At 35.9% G+C, this 22,435-nt stretch overlaps 1 protein-coding gene across 2 annotated transcripts; it reads left to right on the top strand.

Annotated features, from left to right (window-relative positions):
• Positions 1-422: 422 nt before the first annotated feature.
• Positions 423-19,081, top strand: LOC127876172 (L-aminoadipate-semialdehyde dehydrogenase-phosphopantetheinyl transferase-like). Of its 2 annotated transcripts, XR_008047700.1 has the most exons (7): positions 423-491; positions 7,449-7,621; positions 8,526-8,751; positions 14,046-14,170; positions 15,674-15,916; positions 16,463-17,523; positions 17,962-19,081. XR_008047700.1 is itself a non-coding variant. In XM_052421178.1 (6 exons), the coding sequence occupies exons 2-6, from the start codon at positions 7,457-7,459 to the stop codon at positions 16,595-16,597; spliced, it is 894 nt and encodes a 297-aa protein (XP_052277138.1). In that variant the 5' UTR covers positions 423-491; positions 7,449-7,456; the 3' UTR covers positions 16,598-19,081. The 2 variants fall into 2 exon arrangements, 1 of the variants encoding a protein (XP_052277138.1); XM_052421178.1 differs by having other exon boundaries at positions 16,463-19,081.
• The last annotated feature ends 3,354 nt before the right edge of the window (positions 19,082-22,435 follow it).

The raw sequence follows: 22,435 nt of genomic DNA on the forward strand, positions 1-22,435 counted from the left end.
AATGGCCTCTTTTTAACAAAACACCAATGTTTTTTTCACTTGTGTCGCGCGTATCTTTAAAAGTATTGCTGCTAGAGAGCCTAAACTTTGTCGACCAAACCCTTTGTCGATAAAATTACAGTTTAGATCAACGCCGCTTTGATTATGTACCAAGTTTAGGTACTCAACTTTACTGGAATTGAAACGCGTTCGATATAATCTTATGATAATAATAACACAGTTCACTGTAAACTAATTTCAAGAATATACCATTATTTTAAATTTATGTTTATAGTATTTTGTTCATAACGTCCACAGACCGACTTGATTTTATAGGGTATGGCTTATAAACAATATCATCTGAACGGGACTAGATCTAATTATTCGACTTGAAAATGATGGCATTTGCGATATTGGTATAATGTAGCCGATCTTTTATGCAATTTTTCCGTTAGGGTTATTTTGTATAAACATGGTCTGAAACTGTCAAAACTAGAAATTAGATTTAGAAAGTAAGTGTACAGCGGTTTATTATAATTTGATTTATTTTGTTTGATGTTAAACAGGCTATGTAAAAACATATTTACAATTTTTCGTGGCATTTTGTCTTTGTAAGTGAAATGCCTTCGGACCACTTGAATAGTTAAATCGGACATAGTATTCGGATGTTGTTATTAATGTAACCGATTAATTTTGGTGTGTTAAGGTTCAGTGTTTCTAATTTTAAGTGATTTATTATAAAATATATTTAAACTTATTTAAATTTGATTTAAAACATATATAACTTACTTAGAATCACAAAGCTAATAGAAATACTCCGTTTAATTGACAAGATTTATTGATGTTGCATATATTATTTACCCTAGTTGCAATAATCCAACTGTTACTCCCAGCTATTTACCCTCCAGGTTGCTGGGAGTTGCAACTGGCAGCGTTCTATATAAGCTGCGTATCAGCGTAAAATACACATTAGAAATATCAAGATACGCCCAATTTATCATTTCCACGCGTACATTTAAGCAAGCCAATCTGGACTTACGCAAATGATGTAAATTCTCTGCGTACAACTTAACAAAAAATATACACAGCTGATTGTCTTTCGCCAAAATATGAGACTGGTTATCGTAAAAATTAAAGCTAATTTGTGTGCTGGATTGTAGAAATAGTTAGCCAGTTGGTATGTATACTCTGTATCATATAGACGCATGGTAAATTTAGTATTAATTTTTTTAACAGACAGTCAAGCGCTTCTGTGTTCATTAAATTACATGAAGAGGTCAGCATGGCTTCTTAGAAGCCAAAACAAATATCTAATCTCAAAGTAAAATTGATTCTTTTTATACGTCAAAAGTTGTATCGAGTAAAAACATTGTACTGCCTATACTGAATTATTTGATTTCCTGATTTCAAATCAAAAAGGACACACTTAAACGCTAGTAAAACAACTGTTGAAAGTTGGAAAAGAAAGTTTTCTGTGGCTAAAGGTGGTGGAAGCCTATAAACCAAGGACAGTTAAAAAACAAAAAACACTGTTTAACATAATTAAAGTAGCGTGTCTGTACCACGGCTATATTCTTGTTTTACATTTCGCAAATTACCCTTCAAGCAAGGCAAAATCTGACCATTTACCCCCATGCTTTGGAAAGTGGGGATATTTACCCACATGGGTCAAAAATTATCTATATCGCTGACTGGAAAAAGCTTTTTCATGTAAAATGTGCACTTGAAATGGATATATGAGCAACATAATCAGTTTTCTGACATAAATACACAAACAGCTCATAAATAAATCTCTAATGCAAACATTAAAACAACTAACATAATATGGTGTGCTAGCAGAAGAAAGATATTAATCTGACTTTCAAACATGTCAACGGTTCATGAAAATGTGTAAATGTCTACAATTGACAACGCGAGTATTCAGAATGTGAAATTATGAATGCACTATCTCTGGAATCCCCCGTAAGATAGATCTCGTATCAAATCAATCAATCGTGATACATTGTTTATCTCTGGACTTTCTGTAAGAAAATCAAATAATCAATTCAAAACTTTGGCTTTAGGTTTGATAATGGTTTTTTATCAAGTTTTTTATTTGAGCACTTCTCAGCAAAAGACACGCAAATTATTGTCAAAAGTTGATTTAACTTTATTATGCTCCCCAAAAATATTTCAGTGGAGCATATAGTTGCCAGTTTGTAGTTCCGTTATTCCTTCCTTACTTCCGTCACACTTTTGCTACTGTTTCTCATAGCGCATTCAATACTTTACCAATCGCTTTCATATTTGGCATGTAGGTACTTTGCATGGCCCTCTACCTTTTGATGAGGTTTGAGGTCACTGGGGTCAAGGTCACCGAGGCTAATAATACACATCCTCCTGTCACACTTTTGCTACCGTTTCTCATAGCACCTTCAATACTTTACTAATCGCTTTCATATTTGGCATGTAGGTACCTTTCATGGACCTCTACCTTTTGATGAGGTTTGAGGTCACTGGGGTCAAGGTCACCGAGGCTAATAATACACATCCTCCTGTCACACTTTTGCTACCGTTTCTCATAGCGCCTTCACTATTTTACCGAATTCTTACATATATGGCATGTACGTACCTTGCATAAACCTCTACCTTTTGATGAGGTTTGAGGTCACTGGGGTCAAGGTCAAGGTCACAGAGGCTGATAATAGATTCTTTTAGGTGGTTATTAACACATAGATTGACAAAGCGCATCATCGGGGAGCATCCATCAGTTTCACTGATATTCTTGTTTTTATCGACAAACGTGAGGCATATTATTTTTTTAATGGTTATGGCCTTTTCCAGGAAGAACTTTGAGCTGTACATATGTACTCATTAATATTGTATACATTTTTGTATATATATTGGCCTGACTGGGCTTTTACAGTAAACTTCTGTTTTATTCTCGTATGTGCTGTTTGTTTTAAGTTTGCTCAGTATTGAACAGGTGCTTATTTTACTGTTGACAAATACTACAATAACTATCAAGACTTGACTGTCAAAGATGACATTGTATTTTGGCATAATTTTGTTGCTTTTGTGTGGGAAACATTTGAATTTAAATTACAAAAGCTTATAGTAAGTACATGATCAGTTAGATTTTCCCCAAATTACAGCCTCTTACAGACAGTTTCCCAATGGCAAAATGTACAATTTTTCCAAATCTAACCAAAATTTCACCAAAAAATATGCCAAACTTTTCCAATAATCTCAATAATTGGTTTATTTAGTTTATTATACAGCAATTTCATTCACTAGCACGTTTTTTGTCCCCCACTATAGTAGTGGGGGACATATTGTTTTTGCCCTGTCTGTTGGTTGGTTGGTCTGTTGGTTGGTTTGCGCCAACTTTAACGTTTTGCAAAAACTTTTGCTATATTAAATAAAGCAACTTGATATTTGGCATGCATGTGTATCTTATGGAGCTGCACATTTTGAGTGGTGAAAGGTCAAGGTCATCCTTCAAGGTCAGAGGTCAAATATATGTGGCCAAAATCGCCCATTTTATGAATACTTTTGCAATATTGAAGATAGCAACTTGATATTTGGCATGCATGTGTAACTTATGGAGCTGCACATTTTGAGTGGTGAAAGGTCAAGGTCATACTTCAAGGTCAGAGGTCAAATATATGTGGCCCAATTGCTTATTTTATGAATACTTAACTTTTGCAATATTGAAGATAGCAACTTGATATTTGGCATGCATGTGTATCTCATGGAGCTGTACATTTTGAGTGGTGAAAGGTCAAGGTCAAGGTCATCCTTCTAGGTCAAATATATGGGTCAAAATTGCTCATATAATGTAACTTCTGCAATATTGAAGCTAGCAATTTTATATTTGACATGCATGTTTATCTCATGGAGCTGCACATTTTGAGTGGTGAAGGGTCAAGGTCATCCTTCAAGGTCAAACGTCATATAGGGGGACATTGTGTTTCACAATCACATCTTGTTTAATATAAACTTTAAAAAGCAGTTAAACTTGTTTTTATAAACAATTGGTATACTTGGGTAGCAGTCCTTTTCAGGCATGTAGCTGTTATTTTTTTGCTGTTTGTAAACAATCAACAAAGGTCAAGGTCACAGTGACTCGAAATATTAAAATGGTTTCCAAATGATAACTCAAAAACGCTTAAGCCTGGCATCAGGAAAGTTCATAGAAACATTGGTCATGACTGACAGATGACCCCTAATGATTTTCAGTACTCTAGGTCAAAGGTCAAGGTCACAGTGACTTGAAACAGTAAAATTGTTTCGGGATGATATCTCACAAATACATAGGGTTGGGATCAGGAAAGTTCATGGGGACATAGGTCTTGACCAACAGATGACCCTTATTGATTTTTATGGACCCTTGGTCAAAGTTCAAGGTCACAGTGACCTGAAGCAGTAAAATGGTTTCTGGATGATAACTCAAGAATGCTTAGGCCTGGTATCAGAAAAGTTCTTATGGACATTGGTCATGACCGGCAGAAGACCCCTATTGATTTTCAGGTCACTAGGTCAAAGTTCAAGGTCACAGTGGCCTGAAGCAGTAAAATGGTTTCCAGATGATAACTCAAGAAGGCTTAAGTCTGGGATCCGGAAAGTTCATATGGACATTGGTCATGACTTATAGATGACCCCTATTGATTTTCAGGTCACTAGGTCAAAGTTCAAGGTCACAGTGACTCGAAGCAGTAAAATGGTTTCTGGATGATAACTCAAGAACGCTTAAGCCTGGGATCAGAAAAATTCATAGGGACATTGGTCATGACTTACAGATGACCCCTATTGATTTTCAGGTCACTAGGTCAAAGTTCAAGGTCACAGTGGCTTGAAGTGGTAAAATGGTTTCAGGATAATAACTCAAGAACGCTTAAACCTGGGATCAGAAAAATTCATATGGACATTGGTCATGAACGACAGATGACCCATAATGATTTTCAGTACTTCAGGTCAAAGGTCAAGGTCACAGTGACTTGAAACAGTAAAATTGTTTTCAGATGATAACTCACGAATGCTTAGGGTTTGGATTTAAAATTGCCAATCATACTCTAACTTATTCACACAATGGCTGCTACATCAACTGACAGCCCATTTGGAGGGCATGTGTGTTTTACAAACAGCTATTTTATTGTTCTATGAAAAACATTTGTATTACCATGGAAACAAATTTCCAATATAAATGAACAATATTATTTGTTACAACGCAATTATTGATAACAGCACATGCTGCATGTATACTGAGATGAGATGAATGCATGATACAATGATTTAACTGCTAACTAAAAAATCTGCAAGTTTTTACTGTGATGCTGGTATGAACAAAAGTCTTCTGCAGAAGTGACTGCAGAGATGGAGGCAGTTACTGACTGTTAATGTGAATTACATAATTGTTGAAAAAGGTGTCAATCAATACTACTATACCTTAACAACACAAGCACCATAGATAGAGTGTTATTGAATGAGTATGCGAGGGTAATTTTGAGGCGGAGAAAAAGGATAATACAACAGATTAAAAAATCTGGTAAACCAAGCATTTTGTTATAATGGAGGTGATTTTTAGCTCGACTTTTTGAAGAAAAATGAGAGCTATACTACTCGCCCCGGCGTCAGCGTCGCCATTGGTTAAAGTTTTTTATTAAGTCAAATAAGTGAAATAACTTAAACACTATCAAAGATAATTAACTCAAACTTGGAATACTTTTTTATGACAACAAGACAATTGTGTAGGTCAAGGTGCATAACTCTGTCAGCATTATTTTTAGAGTTATGCCCCTTTAGGTCCACTTTATTCCTAAAGTGTCAAAGCTATTGCTTTCATGCTTGCAGCCCTTACTAAATATCATAAGGGGACTGTGCAGGCAAAGTTATGTAACTCGACTGACTGGCAATTTGACAGAATTATGGCCCTTTTTATACTTAGAATATTGAAAATTTGGTAAAGTTTAGTTTTGGTCCATTTTACTCCTAAAGTATCATAGCTATTGCTTTCAGACTTGGAACACTCGCTAACTATCATAAGGGGACTGCACAGGGCAAGTTGCATAATTCTGGTTGGCATTTTGACGGAATAATGGCTCTTTGTTGACTTTGAATATTTTGTTAAATTTTGTGTTTACTTGCACTTTACTTCTAAAGTATCAAGGCTATAGCTTTAAAATTTCAAAACTTTCTAACTATCATGAGGGTACTGTACCTGGCTAGTTGAATTAGACCTTGACCTTTGATGACCTTGATTCTCAGAAATAAAATAAATAAATTTTGCTAAAATTGCCATAACTTCTTTATTTAGAATCAGATTTGATTCATACTTTGACAAAACAGTACTAACCTGACATACCACAATGGACTCCACCCAAACCATTCTCCAGGCCCCACCTCAGAATCCCCCCCCCCCCAATTTTTTTTTCCCTTAGAAGTTGAACTGTCTGTCAGTCTGTGCGTCTGTCCGAAAACTTAAACATTGGTCGAAACATTTGCAAGATTGAAGATAGCAACTTTATATTTGGCATGCATGTGTATCTCATGGAGCTGCACATTTTGAGTGGTGAAAGTCAAGGTTGTCCTTCACGATCAAAGGTCAAGGTCAAATTTTGCAATATTGAAGATAGCAACTGGACATTTAGCATACATGTGTATCTCATGGAGCTGCACATTTTGAGTGCTGAAAGATCAAGGTCATCCATCAAGGTCAAAGGTATAGGTCAAAGATAAAAATTTGCAATATTGAAGATAGCAACTCGATATTTGGCATGCATGCATATCTCATGGAGCTGCACATTTTGAGTGCTGAAAGGTCAAGGTCATCCTTCAAGGTCAAGGTCAAATTTTGCAATATTGAAGATAACAACTCCATATTTGGCATGCATGCGTATCTCATGAAGTTGCACGTTTTGAGTGGTGAAAGGTCAAGGTCATTCTTCAATGTAAAAGGTCAAGTTCAAAGGTAAAATTTTGCAATATTGATATTTGGCATGCATGCGTATCTCATGGAGCTGAACATTGAGTGGTGAAAGGTCAAGGCCATCCTTCAAGGTTAGAAGTCAACGTCAAAGGTCAACTTTTGCAATATTAAAGATAGCAACTCGATTTTTGGCATGCATGCGTATCTCATTGAGCTGCACATTTTGAGTGGTAAAAGGTCAAGGTCATCCATCAAGGTTAAAGGTCAAGGTCAAATTTTGCAAAATCGAAGATAGCAACTTAATATTTGGCATGCATGCGTATCTCATGGAGCTGCACATTTTGAGTGGTGAAAAGTCAAGGTTATCCGTCAACATCAAAGGTCAAATGTATGGCTTGAAAGTGGCGCAGTAGGGGGGCAGTGTGTTTAACGAACACGGCTCTTGTTTTCTTGTCACCCATGCTTTTCTGTCAAAGATACATCTTCAGATATTGGATGTTTTGTCACTGCAATTTTAAATGTCAATCAAAATATAATTTTAATCTTATACTTGATTTCTCAGACAAGTGCATGAGTGTCACCAAGCACATTATGACCAGCATCCGTTGGTATTTCAACAGTGGCAAGTGGAATCCCAGCGCTGCCGACTGGGTCCGGGCAGCACAAAGGGTTCAACCAGAGGAGAAAGACAGGATTGGCAAGTTTGTATTCAAGAAGGATGCAAAATCTTCTATGGTGAGTAAAGTTCTGATTAAACCTGTGTTTTGGATATTGCAGGAGATGCCCAGCATGCCTTTAACATGGGTTTTATCCTATTCCTGAACCTTTACATAAACCATTGTTCAATCCATTCAGAAACTTTAGTGTAGGTTTTCTCTTTTTGTTCAACACAACCATAAACTAATTTTTAGCTCGGCTGTTTTGGAAGAAAACCTGAGGTATTGTCATAGCCAGCTCGTCGTCCGCGGTCTGACGTCCGCCGTCTGACGTCCACCATCTGCCGTCCGCGTCGTGCTAAAACCTTGAAATTTGTCTCTAAAATCAAAGTGCTTCCACCTACAACTTTGAAACTTCACATGTAGATGCACCTTAGATGAGTTCTACATGCCACACCCATTGTTGGGTCACTAGGTCAAAGGTCAAGGTCACTGTGACCTCTAAAAAAATAATCTGACAAGCTTTCGCAGCCGAGCATGGCACCCGTTATGCGGTGCTCTTGTTTTTCTTATTGTCCATCCATCCATAAACTCTATGTTTTAAATTGATGCCAAACCCACAATTAAAAAACAAATGCAAATACTAATGAATTTAATCAGCAGCCCTCAAGTGCTATCATGTAAAATGTACACACACATATGTTAAGAAAAAAGTAGTGATGGGTTTATTATCTGATTTTTTTTAGTGTGATGCAAATTAACCCATTTATGCCTATGATGCGACGTCTCATCTGGGTCTGCGCTGTTTGCTTAAAGGAATTTCTGTAAGAAATATTCTAAATATAGAAATAAATATACTAGACATCCTTAATTTGGGAAATAAATTGATCCAATTTAGGATGGGAGAGTTCACTAGGCATAAATGGGTTTTAATCTCTTAATATAAATCTTAATATATTGAATGTGCCAATTTTCTGTTTCAGATTGGCAGACTGATGCTTAGGAGAATGCTTCACAGACTGACCAAGATTCCCTACGCAGACATTCGATTGGCTCGCACAGAGAAAGGCAAGCCGTATCTGACCAACGAGTTGCCTCCCGACTTCGTAAGTCTGAGTTTCAACGTGAGTCACCATGGTGACCTGGTGGTGCTTGCTGGAGAACTGGCCTGCGATGTCGGCATCGATGTCATGAAACTGGAAACACCAGGTTAGTTATCCCCCGCCATAGGCGGAAGGATATTGTTTTTTATCCCCCGCCATAGGCAGAGGGATATTGTTTTGGCCTTGTCCGTCCTTCCATACGTCCGTCTTTCCGTCCGTCCGTCCGGCACTTTTGTGTCCGGAGCCATATCTTGGAAGTGCTTTGGCGGATTTCATTGAAACTTGGAATGAGTATATATATGGATAAGAGGATGATGCACGCCAAATGGCATTGTACACCATCTGTTAATAACGGAGTTATGGCCCTTTGTATCTTGAAAAAATGCTTTTTTTGTGTTCGGAGCCATATCTTGGAAGTGCTTTGGCAGATTTCATTGAAACTTGGTATGAGAAAATATATGGATAAGAGGATGATGCACGCCAAATGGCATTGTACACCATCTGTTAATAACGGAGTTATGGCCCTTTGTATGTTGAAAAAATGCTTTTTTTGTGTCCGGAGCCATATCTTGGAAGTGCTTTAGCGGATTTCGTTGAAACTTGGTATGAGTATACATATGGATAAGAGAATGATGCACGCCAAATGACATTGTTCACCATTGGATAATAACGGGGTTATGGCCCTTTGTATCTAGAAAAAATGTCCTTGTCCGTCCTTCCGTCCGTCTTTCTGTCCGTCCGCCCGGCACTTTTGTGTCCGGAGCCATATCTTGGAAGTGCTTTGGCGGATTTCATTGAAACTTGGTATGAGTATATATATGAATAAGAGGATGATGCACGCCAAATGGCATTGTACACCATCTGTTTATAATGGAGTTATGGCCCTTTGTATCTTGAAAAAATGCTTTTTTTTTGTCCGGAGCAATATCTTGGAAGTTCTTTGGCGGATTTCATTGAAACTTGGTTTGAGTATATATATGGATAAGAGGATGATGCACCCCAAATGGCATTGTACACCATCTGTTAATAACGGATTTATGGCCCTTTGTATGTTGAAAAAATGCTTTTTTTGTGTCCGGAGCCATATCTTGGAAGTGCTTTAGCGGATTTCGTTGAAACTTTGTATGAGTATATATATGGATAAGAGGATGATGCACGCCAAATGACATCCTACACCATTGGATAATAACGGGGGGGGTTATGGCCCTTTGTATGTTGAAAAACTGCTTTTTTTGTGTGTCCGGAGCCAAATCTTGGAAGTGCTTTGACGGATTTCATTAAAACTTAGTATGAGTATATAAATGGATAAGAGGATGATGTTGGCGTTGTCCATCCGTCCAGAAATGTTTGTGTCTTGAAGTATTTTGGCGGGGGATATCAATTCAATGAATTTGCTTGTTTGTTTTATTTTATGCAAATAAATCAACACAATTGTAGATGCTTGGTTATACAACTTTTTGGTTACTAGTCATGTTTGAACATGGTTTGTTCAGTTTGTTGGATTATCCTAGAGTGCTGTTTTTATTTTACGATTTCTTGTTAATACATATTATTTGTTAAGTCTGTTTTTTTTAGTGATAGATGATTTTTATTTCTTATAACAAGTTAAACATTGATAAGCATATTTAGGTACACAATTTAGGTATTTTATCAGGTACTATTTTAGCTACTTTTGCAGGAAAATGTGTTTAAGTTCCACTATTCACATAATGGTCCGAGCTATACTGCTGATCAAGTGTTAATGTTTGCCTTAAATGCCTTTTTTGTACTTAAAAAATTCTGGTTAACGTTTGTCTACAACTACCGTACTCCATATCTCTATATTTACAACGGATATTGAAATCAAACTAAATTTAAAAATCTACCTTTATGGCATGGTCACATTTCTTGTTATCCCCCACCAAAAGCGGAGGAATATTGAACTTTGGTTGTCCCTCCGTCAGTCCGTCCGTCAATCTGTCCATCCGTCCATTGGTCACAAAATTTATTTTTGGCGTGGGATATCAATTTGGCAATTTTGCTTGTTTTAATTGATGCATTTTCAGCTTCATGTTTGCATACAGAATATAGCTTCTACATAATTATGTTTGCATACAGAGTAAAAATACTGCAGATATTCAACTTCAACCATGTCTTTGTGGTTATTTATAGCAGGTGACAGACAAAAATGTACATAAAAACATCCAAGCAGAAGAACATTAATTTTGAGGGTCGTCTTGGCACATCTCTTGTTATTCAAAGAATTCTAAATTTGATGTAATTGAAGGTCTTCAGTTTTTTAAAGACAATGTAACAAACACCATACAACCACTGCTTATTGTTTGAAACTAACCACTTCCTTATTTCAGAATTTGGGGCTATCTTGCCCGTTTTTCTCTAGGCTTGATTGCTACAAAATACACCAAGATTGCCTGAATTTGAGTGCATGTATGACACAATTGATAATCAGCCAGCATGGTTTGTTGGTTGTCAAGTAACCATGACGATGTTTTAGCTGCACCTGGTATTAAATTAGCGATCTATGCTGCAGATAGATTAGCTTGACGTTTATAATGCTTTATTTCTCAAACGTTTAAATATCATTGGTTCACCCTAACTAAAGATAAGGTTACATTCTCCAAATTTATGGTGTATGCCATTAAATTTTTTCTAAGAATTTGACTTTTGAAAACAATGAGTATATATATTTATTATTTTTAATCTAATTCTTTTGCCCGTTACAAAAATACATGAATAACATATGTGTGTGTGAGGAAAAGTTTTAAGAAATCAGAATTGAAAACCAATGTTGAGGTTACCTGATGTCAAAATGCTTTTTCTTACTGAATCGTAATTATGATTTTTATTACAGAAAATAATACAAAAATATTTTGAAGTTATTACTTGAAATACAAGTATATTCTACGGCAATTTCTTTCTGTTTCAAATGCAATATAATTTTTAATTTCCAAATTAGTGAGAAATTGATGGTATAACATGTTGACATATTGAAGTTGAATCAGAGATAACTTGAACTGGATTTTAAAATGTGTACCGCGCGCGGGGTACTTGCTTTTTCTTGAGACTATTATTTTGCATCATGTTATCGTCAATTTGGTCTGATTGTTTTGTAAGTATGCAACTAGATTGGGTTATAAAAAATGTATACTTAAGTTTGCCTTGTGTTTATAATATAATTGTTGTATAGTACAAAATGAACCACGTTCTCTTAGACATTTCCCATGGAAATTATCCTCCCCCTTTGCTATGGCTTATTGAGTTTGATTGGGTTCTACAGTTATTAGTGTATCTAGATTGACCATAAACACACGATTTTTATGCTGTCTCGAGCAGAGTTCAGTCGGATATCAAAAGGAACAAGATTACCTGAAGAAATGGGTTTCACAAATCAAGAGCCCAAAGATATGCTTGATTGAAGTTTCCTAAAAAACTGATGATTATCTCAAGTGTGGAATATTAATGGATCCCATGTCAAATTAGGCATTTAATATGAAATCTTTGGACATAGAAAGACAATACATTTGTAAAGGAAAGATATGTCTGTACACCTAGATAGCAGCCAAGATAAGGAGAAATCTAAGTTGACTTGAAATATTATGTGAGTGCCAACACTTAAAAGAGGCACATATAAATTTCAGTTTTTGAACAGTTTTGGGTAATTTATTGAGAGGAGTAAAATTTGTGTATGAGATGATACCTCTGAAGATTGATCTATTTTAACTTTTTATGTCTGTTGGTGTTGTTGTGAACAAAATTAATGACTGAACATTTCATTGTCAGATTAAAAAATATTTATATTATTTCATCAAATATGAATAGATACTATGTTATGACAATAATAAAAAAACTAAAAAAAACTTACAAAATCTAACTGCAATTTAATCCTTCTCCCACATTTTTTTTTCCAAATAATTATGAACGTTAGCTGAATCATATAAAATGCTGCACTCAACAGACTAAAAAATTAAGCATTTTATTAAGTGAAATTCTTATATTTTGACTCTGCTTAATATGCCACACACCTTGTTGGTCAATTTATCTTTTTAACCTAGCACTAATTGACCATTTAATGACTTGGTCTTCTGATTTAAAAGAAATCATTGAGAAAAAACAAACATCACTGCATTAATTGCCCCAAATAACTTGAATTGAAATGGCACAAATACCACATTCAAACTTCTAATTTTCAAGGTCAACAGATTTTTTTTAACAAAGTCTTTTGTTTAACAATTTCAAGACCAGCAGATTATCGGTAATTCTGTAATTTGGCAAATTCGACAGGATATACCAGTTCAAATGATGGCACTGGCTGATTAGTAAAATAGCCTGCCAGAGATAGTCAGAGGTTTATATGCTCATTTAACAGTTGCTACAACCCAGGGCCTCCCATATAGCCTGACCTCTGGGGCAGATTCTAATGTGGCATGTGCATGGTTGGGAACTCTGGAAACAGGGATGAAAACTCAATGAGAATCTGGCTATCTTATTGGCTTAATTGCGTTTTAGTAGCTGCATTCATTCATCCCTTGCTGTGGTGGTATTAAGTGTTTTTTTGTGTCAAGAGAAAAAATATTGTTATTTGTTAAAGGGGCATATTCAACAATCAACAACATTAAAATTTCAGATGTTAAGTAAAAAAAGAAATTTCTAAAGTTGCATTTATTCATTGTATGGCGACATTGAATTAAGAGGAAACATGCTCTTGTATCTGAGACACAGAAAAATTGATATAAATACGGAAAGTTAGAAAGATTTGTTTTCATTTTATTTCACAAACTCCCACAGTTGTATTAATTCATTTATCCCTTTTTTGGATGGTATTTAGAGAGTGTTGTAATATATTTAGCAAAGATTTACAACTTATCAGAAGACTATCACAATATACATGTATGATATTTTTGTCACAGTTCTTGAAAGTTCTAAAGTCATTCCTTCTTGAGAACAAAATTTCTTGGGTACACAAACAAGTCTTTCTTTTCTTGAAAACAGAAAGTGGTATGCACTGATAAGCAAACTTGAATGTTTTAATACATAAACTATAGAGAAGTTTAATAGCACTTGATACCTTTTTTATATAATATTTATGGAAAACAAACAAACAAAAGGAATAAACTATTAATAAGCTGGACTTGTATTGAACTTCTTCTACCAAATAAGGTTTGATAATTTATCAAAAATACTTGGGTTTTGTGTTCCAGAAAGATCAGTTGCTTATTTAGAAATACAAAACCTACAAATTGCATGTGATTTGGTATTTTTTTATATAGATATTTTCATTACCAAACACATGTTTGCGTTATTCTACTTCATGAATTATGCTTGTCAATGTTTAATAATTTACTTCTTCAATGCATGCCTGATGATGGTATGAAATAACCTAAACTGTCGCTTCTCTTCCAGTTGGAGCACAGACAGTGCAGGACTTTTTCCACACTATGCGACGTCAGTTTACAGCAGAAGAGTGGGCATGTATCCGACAAGGGACAGATGACAGGGAGCAACTCAATACCTTCTACAGACTCTGGGTTACCTTCTTTATAATATTACAAAAGAAAAGGTTTAGGAGAGGAATTTATTTAGTTGCCCATTTTTAGCTCACCTGAGCACAACGTGCTAAATTGTGAGCTTTTGTGATCAGCTTTTGTCTTTTGTGCGGTGTGCTTCATCAACATTTGCCTTGTTAACACTCTAGAGGCCACATTTATTTATTATATTGATGAAATTTGGTCAGAAGATTTGTCCCAATTATATCTTGGACGAGTTTAGAAAATAGTTCTGGTTAGTTAAAAATATGGCTGCAATGGGGGCCGAGTATTTTTTCTTATATGGCTATGGTTAAACCTTGTTAACACTCTAGAGGCCACATTTATTGTCCAATCTTCATAAAACTAGGTCAGAACATTTCTTTAGATGACATGTTGGATGAATTCGAAAATGGTTCTGGTCTATTGAAAAACATGGCTGCCAGGGGCGGTGCATTTTTCCTTATATGGCTTTGGTAAAACCTTTTTAACACTCTAGAGGCAACATTTATTGTCCAATCTTCATGAAGCTTGGTCAGAAGATTTGTGCCAATGATATCTTGGATGAGTAAAAAATGATTCCAGTTGCTTGAAAAACATTGCCCCCAGGGGGCGGGTCATTTTTTCTTAAATGGCTTTGGTAACACCTTTTTAACACTCTAGAGGCCACATTTATTGCCCAATCTTCATGAGAATTGGTCAGGACATTTGTCTCAATGATATCTTGGACGAGTTCAAAATGGCCTTGTTGGTTGAAAAACATTGTTGCCAGGGGGTGGGGCATTTTTCCTTATATGGCTATAGTAAAACCTTGTTAACACTCTAGATAAGTGGCATTGGGCCATCTTCGCCCTATCATGGAAATAAATTTGTCAATATTGATGTATACATTCATGATATCCAATAAATTTACTTATTAAAGGGTAATATATGCTGTAGCCCATGACCTGTGAAATTTCTTGTTAATCTCTCACCTCTGATGTCCTCTATACAAGAAGTATGGAAAGAACAAAGGTGGGTACTTGTGGTGAAAATGTTAGTTTACTAATCTAATTCTAGTATAACCATGTATCTATGATTGCCCATTGTTCAATGATACCTCTATGATCTGACTGAAAAAATACTTTAATGTATATAAGTTGTTTTCTTGCAAAAACGGCTTAATGCATGTGCGTTAAGTGTCGTCCTAGGTTAGCCTGTAGAGTCCGCACAGGCTAATCTGGGAAGACACTTAACCCTTTCAGTGCGGGAACCGATTTTTGAAGGCCTTTGCAAACAGTTTGGATCCAGATGAGACGCCACAGAACGTGGCGTCTCATCAGGATCCAAACTGTTTGCTATTCTGATAGTATTCTTTGAAAAAAAATCGAAGAAAATGCTTATTTTAAAAATTCAGCAGAAGACATTTTAGCAGACGACAAATTTCCCAGCATGCAAAGGGTTAACAAATATGCATTAAGCCCAGTTTTCCCAGAACGAGGCTCATATACATAAATCATGTTTCAGTGCCTAAAAGAGAGCTATGTCAAAACACTAGGGGTGGGGATCGGCTTTGAGGTGAAGAGGCTAAGTTTCACTCTGCGAGATTCCCTAACTGCAGACGGGGGCAATGTACACAGCACGGTACTAGCAGTGGACGGTTCACCCGCCCTTGGCTGGGAGTTCTCTGAAACCATGATCGAGGATCATTGTGTGGCTGTCGCTAGGAAACTAGGAGGGGATGTGAAGTCTTTTCTTTCTAAAGAGGAGGTTAGATATTGTTTTTGTTGTATACGTTATTTGTTGCTTAAATGGCAATGATACTAACAGAAAGTTTAAACTTCCATTATACCCTTTTCCACTCACAGGCAAAGTGAAAATGGCGGTATGTGCAAACAGCATAAAAACAGAACAGCCTGTGAGTAACTCACATTATGTTCAGGTTTTATGCTGTTTACTGCTCATCAGTATCTAAGGGTTGGAAATGAAGCCTTTAAAATTTGAATCTAGTGAGAGAGATCTTCAATAAAATTTAACTGTCTGAGGGACTTCAAATGCGTCAAAATACGTATCTAAGTGGTAACGGGTTAAATTTAAAGTCTAGAAACCATAGAAGTTTTCATCAGCAAAATGTACATGTTTATATTACTTTGCATGGAATTGAGTTGAATTCAATGACTTAACAATGTATAAACTATCTCAGAAACTATATTTTTGTTAGATGGTTATATTTAAATTACTCCTCTGCACAAAATGTAAAGAGTGCGGTATATATTCTTATACTAATACAAAATCCATGTACAATGTATTTTTCAGCGCCTCCATAATGTGAGCACATTTCAAAGCTTGACATTTGAAGAGCTCCTAGAAGGCAGTGTACCCCTAAGTGAGCCTGATGAACTCTATGGCAATATATTCATCAGTAAGAAGGAAAATCCTTGGTCAACATGATAAATAGAGCAAAGATAATTTAAAAAGCTCTTTTGAAGTTTGTTTGTTGTTAATGAACTGGTGTTTTATCAAAGAGTATGTTGGGACAGTGTTCCCAAAACACCTTCATAACTTTCAAACAATAATTACACTAGGTTATTTTTTGTGTGAATGTGTCATCATGTAATTTTGTTTTCCACAAAGCTTTAAAACAAGCGTAAGCAATATTTACTGGTTAAAATCATTTTAAACTTTAAATAATACGTAAAGAGATATTGATGAGACTGTCACAAAAGAAAATTCTGTGAATTGAAGAAAGTTTATCCTTAAATTATCTCAATAATCTTTGGCATATAAATTTGCTAGCGAAAATTTTATATGGAGGAAAAATTCTATTAGCTAACATTCTCTTGGTATGCACTTGAAAAAATTCAATATTGTAATAATCTAACGGTGTTACTTTTTTGTTAAGTTTATATCTAACAATTGCTTTGTACATCCGTATAAGAGTGGTTACATTCTTGATAACAACTGATCAGATAGTTATAGGACTTGCAAAACATAGGTTCTTATTGCATTGCAGATTTTCTAAACATTTTGAGTTATTTCACGGAATTACTTTACATCCGAAACTTTGCATAACATTTTGATATACTTTGAAGATGTTTTCACTATTGTTATTGATGATATTTCATCAACTGTCAGTGACTTAAAATCATGATAACTTGAAGTTATCATTCCTAAACAATATGTAGTTTCGCATTTGATTTTTAGCTCAGGTGAGCTTTTGTGACCGGTCTTTGTCCGTCGTCTGTCCGTTCACATTTGTTCATAAACACTCTAGAGGCCACATTTCTAGTCCGATCTTCATGAAACTTGGTCAGAAGCTTTGTCCCAATGAAATCTCGTTCTAGTTCGAAACTGGATCGTGACGGGTCAAAAACTAGGTCACCATGTCAAAAAAAAGAAAAACCTTGTAAACACTGTAGAAGTCATATTTCATGCCCAATCTTCATGTAACTTTTTCAGAATGGTTGTCTTTATGATATCTTGGTTGATTTCAAAAGTGGTTCCAGTCTGTTGAAAAACATGGCGGCCAGTGGGCGGGGCAGTTTTCCTTATTTGGCTATTGAGAAACCTTGTAAATACTCTAGAGGCCACTTTTTTTGTCCGATCTTCATGAAACTTGGTCAGAAGCTTTTTCCCAATGATATCTTGGTCGAGTTCGAAACTGGGTCATGCCGGGTCAAAAACTACGTCACTAGGTCAAAAAAAGGAAACCCTTGTAAATGCTGAATCAGATCTTCATGAAACTTGGTCAGAAGCTTTGTCCCAATGAAATCTCGTTCGAGTTCGAAACTGGATCGTGACGGGTCAAAAACTAGGTCACCAGGTCAAAAAAAAGAAAAACCTTGTAAACACTGTAGAAGTCACATTTCATGCCCAATCTTAATGTAACTTTGTTAAAATGCTTGTCTTAATGATATCTTGGTTGAGTTCAAAAGTGGTTCTGGTCCGTTGAAAAACATGGGGCCAGTGGGGGGAGCAGTTTTCCTTATTTGGCTATTGAGAAAGCTTGTAAACACTAGAGGCCACATTTCTTGTCCGATCATCATGAAACTTAGTCAGAAGATTTGTCCCAATGATACCTCGATCTAGTTCGAAACTGGGTCATGCTGGGTCGAAAACTAGGTCATTAGGTAAAAAAACAAAAAAAAATTATAAACACTGGAGAATTCACATTTCATGCCCAATCTTCATGTAACTTTGTTAAAATGGTTGTCTTAATGATATCTTGGTTGAGTTCAAAAGTGGTTCCAATCCAGTCTGTTGAAAAACATGGTCGCCAGTGGGCGGGGCAGTTTTCCTTATTTGGCTAAAGAGAAACCTTGTAAACACTCTAGAGGGCACATTTCTTGTCCAATCTCTATGAATCTTGGTCAGAAAATTTGTCCCAATGATACCTTGTAAACACACTTGAGGCCATTGTTTTGGTCCAATAATAATGATACTTGACCAGGATGTTTTTCTTGATGATATCTATGCAAAGTTTGACATTGGGTCATGTGGGGTCAAAATCTTGGTCAGGAGGTCCAAATCCTAAAAAAACCTTGTAAACACATGTAGAATTAGCATTACTTGCAAATGTTTGCATGTAAAAAACCCATGCAAATAGACAGTACTCAATCAGAATTAATCATATGCTGACACTGCAAAAGTAAACAGAAGAGAACCAATCTAATATGCTCTAGAGTACTGAATTTTCAACTAAGCAATGAACAAGGCATTGTTAAAAAAAGGTGAGCGAAATAGGGCCATCTTGGCCCTCTTGTTTTTTGGCAACTGGAGATTTATCCTACATTGAATTTTGATGTTGCGACTAGATCTTTCCAACTACAAGTTAGGGTTGTTCTTACTTAACAGTGTTATTATTTAATATTGTTAAGATTTTCTAGTCATTTGTTATTGCTAAAGAACAGGTGAATAAACAAAATTATAACTTTATTTTGTGTTTTATTTGAAATTCATGAAGCAAAATAATAATTGTTTTTGTAGCCTTTTTAGCTCACCTGATTGCTCAGGTGAGCTTTTGTGATCGGTCGTCTGTCCGTCCACATTTGTTCGTAAACACTCTAGAGGCCACATTTTTGTCTGATCTTCTTGAAACTTGGTCAGAAGATTTGTCCCAATGATACCTCGATCAAGATCGAAACTGGGTCATGCTGGGTCAAAAACAAGGTCACTAGGTAAAAAAAAGATCAACCTTGTAAACACTGTAGAAGTCACATTTCATGCCCAATCTTCATGTAACTTTGTCAAAATGTTTTTCTTAATGATAATAATTATGTTGGTTGAGTTCAAAAGTTGTTCCGGTCTGTTGAAAAACATGGCCACCAGTGGGCGGCGCAGTTTTCCTTATTTGGCTATAGAGAAAACTTGTAAATACTCTAGAGGCCACATTTTTTGTTATGTCCCCCACTATAGTAGTGGGGGACATATTGTTTTTGCCCTGTCTGTTGGTTTGTTTGCGCCAACTTTAACATTTTGCAATAACGTTTGCTATATTGAAGATAGCAACTTCATATTTGGCATGCATGTGTATCTCATGAAGCTGCACATTTTAATGGGGTGAAAGGTCAAGGTCAAATAAATGTGGCCAAAATCGCTCATTTTATGAATACTTTTGCAATATTGAAGATAGCAACTTGATATTTGGCATGCATGTGTATCTCATGGAGCTGCACATTTTGAGTGGTGAAAGGTCAAGGTCATCCTTCAAGGTCAGAGGTCAAATATATGTGGCCCAAATCGCTTTTTTATAAATACTTTTGCAATATTGAAGATAGCAACTTGATATTTGGCATGCATGTGCATCTCATAGAGCTGCTCATTTTGAGTGGTGAAAGGTCAAGGTCATCCTTCAAGGTCAGAGGTCAAATATATGTGGCCCAAATCGCTTATTTTATGAATACTTTTGCAATATTGAAGATAGCAACTTGATATTTGGCATGCATGTGTATCTCATGGAGCTGCACATTTTGAGCGGTGAAAGGGTCAAGGTCATCCTTCACAAGGTCAAGGTCATCCTTCAAGGTCAAACATCATATAGGGGGACATTGTGTTTCACAAACACATCTTGTCCGATCTTCATGAAACTTGGTAAGAAGATTTGTCCCAATGATACCTCGATTGAGTTCGAAACTGGGTCATGCTGGGTCAAAAACTAGGTCACTAGGTCAAAAAAAAGAAAAACCTTGTTAATACTGTAGAAGTAGAATTTCGTGCCCAATCTTCATGTAACTTTGTCAAAATGTTTTTTTAATGATATGTTGGTTGAGTTTAAAAGTGGTTCCGGTCAGTTTAAAAACATGGCCGTCAGTGGGCGAGGCAGTTCTCCTTATTTGGCTATAGAGAAACCTTGTGAACACTAGAAGTCACAATTTTTGCCAAATCATCATGAAACTTGGTCAAAACATTGGTTTTATTGATCTTGGACAAGTTCTAAAGTTTGATGTTTGGTCATGAGGGGTCAAAATATAGGTCACCAGGTCAAAGCTTACAAAAACCTCGTAAACAGCAGGGCTCGAAATTAACACTCGCACACTCGCAAAATGCCAGTGAAAAATACCGATTGCGAGTTAACTTTTAAGCCACTAGTATTTTTTTGCGAGTAAAGAAATAGTGAAAAAAACACAAGTAATATTGAAATGCGCTCCACATCATGAACAATAAACCGTAGGTCAATTTATAGAATGTCCAAATACCCGTATGCGACATTCTATACATAGATGGTGACTACGTCACTACGTTATTGTCAGTAGGACCGGTGTGACACAATGGTATGCGGAAGCACAAACCTTGTATGTAGACTGGTATACTTATATTACAGATACGCGGATTGTATTGGTACAAAGAACGTGAAACAGTCTACTTTTCACAAGTGTTCATTTAATTTAAACAGACTAGTTGCGAAAAAATAACTAGTTTCTTTTTGCCCACAGACGGAAATAACAATACGAAAGATGAAGCAAAGTTAACCGTTGAGTTAGGAAAAAAACAGAAATTAAATCCTTCTATGAAAACAGTAAAAAATTGGGGAAAATAACTTAATATAAAACTAAAATTTGTTTGCAAGAATGTTTTTGATTTTGCGAGTTGTTATTTAAGCTGCTCGCAATGTTTTGCAAGTAGTAAAAAAAGTTAAATTCAAGCCCTGATTTTTCACCGTTTTATATCTTTTATTACTTTCATTTATTGATTAAATGCCGCTTATTTTCCAGCCATGTCAGCAAGAAGTGATAAGCGTTTATTTCGTATTAATATAAGCTCGTTATGAAGACTTCGCTACGAATTTTCTCTGCGGGAGCTGTAATTTTGTGATCCCGCTAAGAAATTTTGCAGCAATAAAGTAGAGGGTGTAAAAACTTGACAAACAAGATGTTCACGATCATGCCGAGACCACGTGCCGAGACGGTATTTTTCACCGCTTGATACTCTGTATTACAATTATTAATTGTTAAAGTGCCGCTCACTTTTCAGCCATAGCGCCAAGAAAGTAATTAGCTTTTACAATGTGGCAATACAACGTGGTCCTTGACGTCATTTTGGCTAGTACGCAATGACAAAAAATGTTAATATTGCCTCCGCTAAGAAAATTCGAATCCATGTAAGTATCTTATTATTTACTCGATTTTAATAAAGCCCACGCTATGGGTAAAGTTCAGCATTATTCCCGGTTATATAAATTTGTGATACCAGCTGATGAGTAGTTTAGTCTATCATTCCCAGGTCTTAAATGCACGAAAGCACGACAAAGAAATTGTAAATCTTCCCAAATATCAGTTTAATATTCCTTCTTGGAGTGCAATGATAAATGCGGTTTGGCCCACGTCACTGTAAACGCTAATCATTTTGCCGATATGGATGTAAAGTGAGCGGCATTTTAACAAATAATATCGTAATAATATTCGCTCTAAATCTCGACTTTACTCAATGCGAAATTTAGCAGGTCACAAAATTACAGCTCCCGCTAAAAAAAATCGCAGCGAGTAAAGAAGAGATAACAAGCGAATGTTAATGCGAAATAAACGCAAATCACTTTCTTGCCGATATGTCCTAAATGCCACTACAATAGAAATATAAACGCTAAGAAAAGTAAATTGAAACACGATCAGTGATGTGCACAAACAGAAACAACGTTACAGCGATGATATCATGTATTAACTCTGCATAAGAACACACATTCACTTGCGTTGTTAAAATATGCAACGCCATTATAAATTATATTTTCTGTTGTACTAGCAAACATCATGCAAACACATTTTATAATTTGAACTGGTTAGACTCATTATGCTTGTT

Source organism: Dreissena polymorpha, chromosome 4 (genome assembly GCF_020536995.1).
Source record: "Dreissena polymorpha isolate Duluth1 chromosome 4, UMN_Dpol_1.0, whole genome shotgun sequence".
Lineage (NCBI taxonomy): Eukaryota > Metazoa > Mollusca > Bivalvia > Myida > Dreissenidae > Dreissena > Dreissena polymorpha.

Coding starts and splice junctions, on each gene's coding strand:
- LOC127876172 (XM_052421178.1), top strand. CDS start 7,457: ATGAGTGTCACCAAGCACATTATGACCAGCATCCGTTGGTATTTCAAC. Junction 8,752..14,045: donor CATGAAACTGGAAACACCAG/GTTAGTTATCCC, acceptor CTTCTCTTCCAG/TTGGAGCACAGACAGTGCAG. Junction 14,171..15,673: donor ATACCTTCTACAGACTCTGG/GTTACCTTCTTT, acceptor ATCATGTTTCAG/TGCCTAAAAGAGAGCTATGT.